Source organism: Gallus gallus, chromosome 27, assembly GCF_016699485.2.
Source record: "Gallus gallus isolate bGalGal1 chromosome 27, bGalGal1.mat.broiler.GRCg7b, whole genome shotgun sequence".
NCBI lineage: Eukaryota > Metazoa > Chordata > Aves > Galliformes > Phasianidae > Gallus > Gallus gallus.
The window spans coordinates 255,321-265,704 of NC_052558.1; the positions used below are offsets into that span (position 1 = coordinate 255,321).

General features: G+C 49.4%; 1 gene segment (V, D, J or C); it reads right to left on the reverse strand.

Annotated features, from left to right (window-relative positions):
* Positions 1–789, reverse strand: LOC107055220. The segment is given in 2 exon segments: positions 1–366; positions 708–789. Coding segments are annotated over 2 exon segments (387 nt in total).
* Positions 790–10,384: the final 9,595 nt, after the last annotated feature.

A 10,384-nucleotide genomic window follows, 5' to 3' on the forward strand; every position in this document is an offset into this window, starting at 1 on the left:
CTGTGGCTGTGCACAGGAAGGGGATTTTTTGTTACAGCTCTGTAGGATTTCCTGTTCCTGTGTGAACAGCACACAAGTAGTGTGCTGAGTCTTGCGGGCGCAGGGAGCTTAGGGTCAAATGGGACACAGATCGGGAATTGTCTCGAGAAATCGTGGCTCTACCCTCCACACCTGGGCTGTATCTAGTATATGACCATGTGTCGATGTAGGACAGCCACTCGAGACGGCCACCGAGTGCCTGACGGTACCACCGCACACCATAACTTCCAAAGTTGAAGCCAGATCCCTGGCAGGTGAGCTGCACAGAATCCCCAGGCGCTCGCACACCTCCACCAGATGTTTCCAGTCTCATCTGTGCACACACACCTGTAGGAGGACAGCAAAAGGAGCCAGGAATTGCACAGCCATGGCAGGAGGACATTCCCCAGCTACCCCGACCCCTACATACCATAAATTCAGAGCTGTGAACTCCCTCCCTCCTGCCAAAGCCCCCAGGCCAGGGGCACTGCCCAGACGCCCTCCTCCTGGCGGCTCAGACACGGCCGCTCCCGCAGCATCCGTGTCCCCACACAGCCTCCCTCTCCCACGCACAACTCCCAGCCGCTCCCCGGCACTGAAGGCGAGCTCCAGGCCTCAGCGCGCCCGCGGATCAGCAGCACGAGCCGCGCCCAGCCCCGGCCTCGCCGCCCGCCGTGCCCGCCTCGCACCTGCCGGCCCCAAGGCCAAGGCCAGCAGCCACGGCCCCAGCCCGGCCGCCATCGCGCCCCGCCGCGCCGCTGCCGTCTGCCCGGGAGGCGGACAGCAGCAGAGCGGGGCCGCGCTCGAGCCGCCCCTCGTCGGGCCGTGCCGGGGCAGCGCCCACCGCCCCACTCCGCCCGGCCCCGCCCCGTGGCACCGCGGCCCTTTCAGAGGATGACGGGGCGGGGCGCGGGGCGGGCCGGGGAGCAGAGGCGGAGCGCGGCGCCCCGGCACTCCTTGGCTCCGGGCCCCTCACCCAGACACAGCACGGCTGTCCCCACGCACGGGCTCGTGGCCCGCAGTCTCTCCTTCCACGTGCCTCCGCGAGACCCGCATCGACATCCCCCCATGGCCTCCCTCTCGTCCCATGACGTAGCATCATGTAGCAATCAGCCTGTTAGCCTTTTATTCCATTCTTCTCGGTTCAGCTTCATCTGCATCCCCTGCGCTTCTCCCTGCAGCTCTGGGCTCTTTCCACCTGTCACTATCACCACCCGGCTCATGCTGGGCTGCAAAAGGACAAGAGGGAGTGGAAGAGTGGACGACGCTGCCGCTGTCGGGGCACTCAGGACTGTCTTCCACCGTGCTCCCAGCAGGTGCAGAACTTGAGTGCATTGTCTTCCAGCTCCAGCCACTGGTGACCCGGGACACAGTACATCATCTGAGAACCACAGTTAAGACTGAATTACGGAATGTATAACTCGAGCACACTTAGCCAGTCTATGTAGTTATATAGGTTATGGTTGGACGTTGACATAGGCTGGTTTAGCAATAAAGATCAGTATTTTAGTTTAAGGACCAATATATTAGTTTAGCAGAAAGAATCAGAGAGGGCTAGTTCTAAAACTTCCCAGTTTACCTTTTCATGGTGTGTGAGGGGAGGTTTTGTAACAGTGGAATAAATGCTTGGATTCACCTCCCTCGACCTGCTGCCTGCACTTCTTTTGATGCATATTCCTTTTTTGATCCAACTCCTACAGCACTTATTCACGTTATCCCACCAAATTTCCACGATCCAATGGCTTTGCAACCAGGCCATGGAGGAAAAAGTGGCCCATGCTAAACCAGAGGCCCAGTTAATGCGCACTAGCTTACGGTTCACCACACAGCATCTGAGGTTCCCAGAATACCTACTTTTCAATCATATAATTTCTCAGCCCTTGACCTATCCCTTCCTCCGCTTGTGAAGTACTACGGCCCGATTTCACAACCCAGCGTTATATATCAGCTGTGTCTGATCTTTTGCAAAATATGTCTGATCATTAGGGAAATACATAGCCTGGACAGAACATCTCATTAGAAAGAGATGGGGCTTAGATAAATCATTGTGAGAATGTATTATCCTTTCCTTCTTTAGAAGCAGAGTGTCACTGCCTACTAGTAGACTAAATTCCTTGGCTCGTCCTTGAGCCCTGGCCAGGCTGGAGGCAGAATCCAAAAGGGAGAATGAGGTTTCTGCCTAATTTCCACATGCCTCTGTTTATTCAAGAATACAGTGTCTGGATCCCCTTGTAGCAAAGTTGGAGACCTCACCTATGCGTAGATGCACTGCGTAGGAATTTCCACTTACTGGGAAAGGATCCCCAAATCCTCTCTGCAACTGGGGATCCCCAGAGACGGTGGACCTGGATAATCAGGAAGTGTTAGGGCAATTGCTGTTGTACCTTCCTTATCACTACCGCTAATCTCACGTAGTAATAGCCTGCGCATAGTGCATAGTCTTCTTCTGTTTTATCCTTTCTGTATTGTTTCACTTACTGTCTCATTGTTTTAATCTTAAGAAAAGATAAACGTACTTCACATTTGGTGTTTGTGAGCTTTGTGCTCTCCTCCTCCACTGCCAAAACAACTGGATATTAGTACATGCTTGGGAAAGGTCTGTTTTTTGCACCTGCTCTTGCATGACACATCTGATCAGTGTCTGCTACAAGGGAACACTGAGAATTCTGGATTTTCTATCATTAGTTCTTGGTCCACTGCTGCAGAGCTGCTGCAGGGTGAACCTAGCACCACAGTGAAACACTGCATCATCCCCTCTCTTTGCTGCCTGGATCTGCTGTGGGAATCTGTTGGGGGAGGTCTCCACTGCTCCCTTACAGTGATTATGGAAACCTCTGTATTCATCACCCTCCCAATAAATCCCGGAGACCTCTGCTTGGACCAGAACATGTACTATGTGTATATGCTGCTTCCTCTCATGTTGCACTGGAAGATGACTTTACCACCACTGTGCCCTGCAGGTTTCCTGACATGTTGCTCTCCAGCCAACTGCCAGTGACTGCTGCAAGAGCACAGAGAACAAGCTGCGATTGCCCCAAGAATAGGAAAGGGTGAAGGAAATCCCAGAGGGGCACTGCAATGGACCAGTGGGACCAGTGGGAGAACATAACCCTTCCCTTTGAACCAAGATGACAACAATGAGAGAGGAGTCCAGCAGGCACTGGCAATCAATCAATCACCGGATCTGCAGTGAATCACTTGTGGGAGCGCAACACAGTTCACTGAAGGGATTCTGCAAACCTCCATATTCATCATCATCCGCACAGCTGTGTGCTCTGCCCTCCAGTCCCTCTCACAACACCCAGCTCCTGCTGGGGTGCAAACGGGCAAGAGGGAGGGGAGGAGTGGATGAAGTCAAGGGTATCAGGACAACCCGGGATGCCTCTCACCATGGTCCCAGCAGGGTGCAGGAACAGACTGTGCTGTCTTCTGACTCCAACCCAGTGATGATCAGGGTCCTGGAGCGCTCATCAGGCTGGCATGATGTCATGGTTTTATTATTTCTCTTATCATTATTCCACATCGTGACATCATGTAGTACACTGGGAGTTAAAGACTTAATGCTCCAGTTCCATGGATTATCATATTTTTCTGCGTACCTGGTTCTCAGAAGAGAACAACCACTACAGTGTCCAGAAGACTGTCACTGTTCCATTTCAATTTCCATTCAGAGGAAAGCAAAAAACTTCTCAGGAGTCACGAGTCTGCCCCTGTCCATTACCACTCATCTCTGCAGTGTGTGCTCCAAGCTGAATATTGGATTTCATGCTTTGAAAACAAAAATGTAAATGTTGGAACATTGAAAAGTTTTCATTAGCTGGAAACTACAAAGACTCACCCAGGAACAGAAAGAACAATGCATGCAAGTTTGTCAGGAACATCAGAACCCATACACAGCTCAAGGTGGCAGTTTCCTGGGTCACATCATTAACAGTGATGAGACATGGTGTCACCACTACCAGACAGTCAAAAGAGCCAGAGTCCATGGAGTGGCAATATGATATTTCCCTATTGAAGAAAAAGTTCGAGACACAGCCCTCACCAGTTAAACTGATGTGCACTGGCTTTTGGCATAGGAAAGGGGAGATCCTTCCAGAGTTAATGGAACCCAGATAATGCATCAGCTCACATCGCTCAGTCTCAGTGCTGACAACGCTCAAACCTCCAGAGTCAGGGCAGAGAAGGAGGCAGCCATTCTCTTGCAGCATGAAAACATCACACACCATACCAATTTGAAGGCCATGGTGCACACTGACAATCTTGGCTGAACAGTCCTACTACAACCACGATATAGTCTGTGTATTGCACCTTTGGACTTCCATCCGTTTGGGCTGATGAGAGATGTATTGTGTGGGCAACATTTTCCTGGGAACAATACCTGCATAACAGCTTTGAAACTGTGGTTCACCTCTACTGCTGCAGGTATTCATCAGCATGAAATGAAGGATCTTCCACATCACTGGTGAAAACGGTGTTGACTCTGATTAATGTCCTGCATCTGTGAAACTGCTCTATCAAATAGCATTATTGCACTCTTTGTAACTGCTGTAGTTTCCATGGGATCAAACTGGAGACACTGCTTTCAGAGTATCTCAAGTTACAGTAACTTACTCTGCAACACTACAGACCACACTGGTTGGATTACAGCACTCTGAAACGCTCCTGAAATCATGACAAAACTATTCACCCACTGCTTTCCTCACAGAAGCTGATTCAAAGAGCCTGTAGCTGTTTTTGAAAGCAGGTAATTTTATTGCTAGAAGTGCCCAAGTCCTTTCAAGCACTCAAGGGAAGAAGGAAATCAAGAGCAGGTGCAGACATGCTGCGGGTAGGAGATTGGGCAAATTGGCCAAACTGATCTGGTGACCAGATATACAGTGAATATAATCCTCAGGTCACAACACTGCATTTGTGACTCAGGAGAATGAAAGCAGTGATGAAGAAAAATGAGAAATGGCAGAAAGGACAGGGTCATCTGTTGAGTGCAGCAATGTCCCCTCACTGTCCAGGAGCAGCCCAGAGCTGCTCCAGCTCCTGCCAGCCCTGCAGTTCCTGCAGCTGTGGCTGTGCCCAGGAAGGGGTTTTTTGTTACAGCTCTGCAGGATTTCCTGTTCCTGTGCGAACAGCACACAAGTAGTGCGCTGAGTCGTGTGGGCGCAGGGCACGTAGAGACAGAGAAGACACATATTGGGAATCGTCTCGAGAAACCGTGGCTCGACCCTCCACACCTGGGCTGTATCTAATAATAAATGACCAACTGTCGATGAAGGACAGCCACTCGAGACGGCCACCGAGTGCCTGACGGTACCACAGTACAGCATAATTTCCAAAGTTGAAGCCAGATCCCTGGCAGGAGAGCTGCACAGAATCTCCAGGCGCTCGCACACCTCCACCAGAGGTTTCCAGTCTCAACTGTGCACACACTCCTGTAGGTGGACAGGAATAGGAGCCAGGAATTGCACAAGCATGGCAGGAGGACATTTCCCAGCTACCCCAACCCCTACATACCATAAATTCAGAGCAGTGAACCTCCTCTCTCCTGCCAAACCCCAGGCCAGGGGCACTGGCCCAGACTCCCAAGTCCTCACGGCTCAGCCACGGCCGCTCCCGCAGCATCCGTGTCCCCACACAGCCTCCCTCTCCCACGCACAACTCCCAGCCGCTCCCCGGCACTGAAGGCGAGCTCCAGGCCTCAGCGCGCCCGCGGGACAGCAGCACGGGCCGCGCCCAGCCCCGGCCTCGCCGCCCGCCGTGCCCGCCTCGCACCTGCCGGCCCCAAGGCCAAGGCCAGCAGCCACGGCCCCAGCCCGGCCGCCATCGCGCCCCGCCGCGCCGCTGCCGTCTGCCCGGGAGGCGGACAGCAGCAGAGCGGGGCCGCGCTCGGGCCGCCCCTCGTCGGGCCGTGCAGGGCCTGCACCCAACGCTCCGCCCGGCCCGGCCCGGCCCCGCCCCGTGGCACCGCGGCCCCTTCGCCGGAGGACGGGGCGGGGCGCGGGGCAGCGCGGGGAGCAGAGGCGGAGCGCGGCTTCAAAATATTATCTGTTATTACTTTCATTCCTTTCAGTCCTTTATTCTCAGAGGGCATTGTTTTGCTCTGCCTGGGCTGGCTACTACCTTTCACATAAAGTCTTCCACTGAGTATTTCTTAACTTCAAAAAGAAACTGTGTCGTTGATGTTTTTGGTGGTGGTGGTGTTGTCTGGTAACTTCCACAACTGCTACAAAGTCAGCTGATGCTACAACAATACCAGTTGCTATGATTCTTCCCACTTTCCTTCTTTCATTTCTATCTCCTCACTTTTTCCATACGCCTCTCCTCTCTTCCCTTCCCTGCCATCCTTGAACTTCTTGGACCTTCTTTTGCCCTCTCAGCTTCCTCTCCATTTCCCTCTTGGCTTTCCTCACCCTCTGTCTTTTCTTTTTCTTTTTTCTTTTTCTTCTATTTCCCCCACTTTCCAAACTCTTTTATTATACGCAAACTGCTTCAGTTCTCCTTGGTCTGCCAGGCACCTCTCCGGCCTACAAAGGGCCCTGCCTTTAGATTTTATTTTTGCCTCTACTTCCTCCAACCAGTCTCAACCAACGAAAGGCTTATTTGCCCCTTAGAAAATACAAAAACAGATTGCGCCAACCAAAAGTTCTGTTTCAGTTTCACCTGCTGCCTCGCATCAGAGGCTTCCAGTGCTAACACTGGGATATTGCTTTTCCGAGATCTCTGCAGAGGAGGGCATTCTCTCTTCCAATGCACCAACTGCACACGCTACTTCACAGCTGTGGTCTCCGGCCCACCTTGCTCTGAGCATTGTATTTGCAAGCCGCAGGTGGAGGCAGGGCAGGGCAGATCTAGTGCCGGCAGTGACCAGGATTTTAGATTCCTTCCAGGGCGGCAGTCAGACCACATTCTCTTTTTCCCCATTTTTCCTCTCTCGCTCGTCCTCACCGGCATTACATCCCACATAAATTATCTGCAATTCCCGTTTACAAAACAACATTAATTACAAGATGGTATTCTAAATAAGTGGCAAATTTGCTGACCATTTTCCCCAAATTCCAACTTGTATAACGTCCACCACTGATTACAGTATTTGTTCCAAAGTTGTCTGATTTAAGTTTCCTCCAGGAGGTCCCCCTGCACCGTGCCAATAAGCCAATACACTTCCCTGGGGACTTATGTTTTTCTTTCTTTCTTTAATTCCACGATTCTGCTACTCATCTGGCCACCTGTCACACACCACTCAGAACCTGCACTTAAATTAATATGCATGGTTTCCTACAACAACAAACCATGACCAAGTCTGCAACCACCAAGACGTCACTAACTGCACCTGTTATAATTCCCTATACCATTCCAGCCCTGATTACCATATGTTATCAAAACCTTTTTGCTGCTTGTGCCTCCTGGCCAGCCAATTATCTCATTCCAATGGGCTAATACACATACCTGAGGTGTTTTCTTTCGGACTTCTTTAGAGTTACTTCCTCCCCTGTTGAACAATTGTCCCTCCTCAAATTGATAGGTAATGGAATCCACTGTCTCCCTCAAGCTGTGGTTGTAGATCAAATTCTTTCAGGGAGAGCCATAACCAGTATCCCCTAGCAAGATGGCAGCTTCATTTGTTATTGTTTTTCCACTACTCTCAGGTTTCCACAGGTAACTTTAATCAGTTCTAGTTCTCCAACTCAACATTTATCCTTAACACTTTTAACTTTATTTTTTCCAATCACAACAACAAAGAAGTACAAAGTTCACAGTAACCAAGATGCCATGAACAACATCATTACACTTCTACATACACATACACATTACACTTCCGTATACCACCCGTTACACTTCCGTAAACTTCCACCTTCCATCAGTTAAACTTAACATCCACACACCATCAGTTCAACTTAACTCCCCAGTCCATCAAAACAACTTGTCCCATTCCCTCCAAAACCACAAGCCAAACAATACATAAGCACCTAGCACTTATTCTTAAAGTTAAGACACTCAATTATGAGCACTGTCCTGTTACTTCATTTATGTCCCTGGTTTCCTTAGACATTAAACAAAACACGTTATCAAAGCCAAGCTTCAGAGCCTTAGTTTCAAAACCTAGACGTACCTGGTAGGACACAAACCTGCAATCAGGTATTTCCCAAACGTATACCTACATGCTCATGACCCGATATACGCCAACCCTGCAATCTCCAATGACTTATGGGTGGTTTCCCAGACCCTGTAGGACTCCCGCCTGCAACTGAGTACTCCCAAGCCAGGACTGCCCTGCGATCTCGGCCGACTTGTGGGTAGCCTCCTCAATGGACCGGTCCCCAAAGCTTACATGTAAAGAATACATTTTGGTTTTTGTTTTGTTTTTATTATTCTGTTTTCTCACATGCTTTCTCTGTTCCACAGCGATGCAAATGAGGTGAGGACTCCGTCCAGAGAACTCTCTGGGGGTGCCCTGGGAGTCCCGTTCTCAGTGGGTCCTGCAACTGAACAGAGATTGTCCTATCTGGGTTGCCACCTGAATAGAAAAAATGCATGTGTAGAAACATAACAGCAAAGTGTTGTTACCTTTAAGTCAGGTTTTCTTTATTAGAAGCACCAGAAGCACTAAGGATATTTCCACCATAAGCACTTCAAAGATGACGTGATTCAGAGTCCATGATATTTCCACAGATAGTACATATTCATCAATTACATGAAAGAAAATTAACATCTACACACCTATCTCACTGATTTATGAGGGTTCCAGTCTTCTATTCCATGACCCCTTCTACTGTCTTGTGTCCTTTCGACACCATAACAGCCCAACTGACAGCCTTTTACTTCAGCCAGTGGTCTTCCTTCCTGGTCCTCTAGATGAACTTTCTTCATAGATACATGATCAGTAGCAGAATGCCTATTGTAAGTAATTTACAGGTACCAAAACTGCAATTTTTGCTCACTCAGCACTCAACCATTAGTTCTGGACATCTGCTCGCCCCTGGATAAAGATAAGCTTGGCAGCCTGACTTTTAATGATATACACTGGGGTGTTAGAAGATAAGGAAGACAGAGGAGAGTATGCTGACACCTGCCTGATGCATTTCAACCTAATCCCAGAGTGAGACAATTCAGCCTGGTGTGGAGGCCCTGCCTTTCATTATTATGTTTCTTCTGCTGAGGTCTCTTGTCAAAACAGAACTGCCTTACAACATGCTTCCTAGTATATAATGCTGCACCCATAACTATTCACAACATCTAAAAGCTATTACAGTTTTGCAAGCAAGAACCAATCACATAATAAAACAAGTCAACACCAGTATTTCTAAAAACACACTACTGAAATATATGGTATCTCTACTTTTTCAAATCAGCCTTTTCTAAAAACGCAATACAAAATATATTGTGGCCTACTTCTCCAAATCAAGGCCACACGAAGCAAAGGTGTGGATTTTGATATTTCCATGTGGAAAAAATTGCACCCCCCTGACATTCATCCATTCCTGCTCACCCAGATGCTGAAGGCCAAACAGCAGATGCACTGGGAGTTGCATTTCAGCAGCGGCAACAGGGACGTAAATGATAAGCCACTTACGTTCTGGATGGCAATGCACAGCTGTCACACAGCAAAATGAAGAGCATCTGGATCAGCACATCTGCTCAAATCAGTGGATTACAACCAGCGGACTGCATACAGAGATGAACGTTGGCTTCAGTGCATTGAAAACAATGGCATCAACAGCGGAACATAGCAAAGTTTGCACACGGTGGGTCCCACGAACACACACACAGGAACAGAAACAACACGGTATGCAAATTAGCAAGAAACAACTGAACCCATTTAGGGTCCACGGTGACAGTTTCCTGGATCACATCATTACCATTGGTGCGCTGTGGCGTCAGAACTATGAGCCGGAGTCAAAAGAGACAGAGCCCATGGAGTAGCAACGTGAGAATTCTCTACTGGAGAAAAAGTTGAAGACACAGTCCTCAGTGGGGATAGTGATGAGCACTGTTTTTTGGGAGAGGAAAGGAAGCGGTGATCCTTCTGGATTTACTAGAACCTGGACAATCCATCAACTCTTACCACTCAGTCTCAATACTGATAACGATGAAGGCCCACATTTCCAGAATCAGGTCAGAGAAGAAGCCTATCTTTCACTTTCAATACAGTAATGCCAGGCTCCATAATGATTTGAAGACTGTGGTGGATGGAGCTTATTTTGACTGAACAATGTGTCATAGAGTTATCTAGATCAATGTATGCCCTGACAGGGATGCACTAGGCCCGTGGGCTCCCTGGCTCCCCTAAAATGGGAAGGGAAAAGGGAAATGGGTCGGGGAATGGGAGCTGGGCTCAGAGAGGGAAGAAGAATGGAGCAGCAGCAACGATATT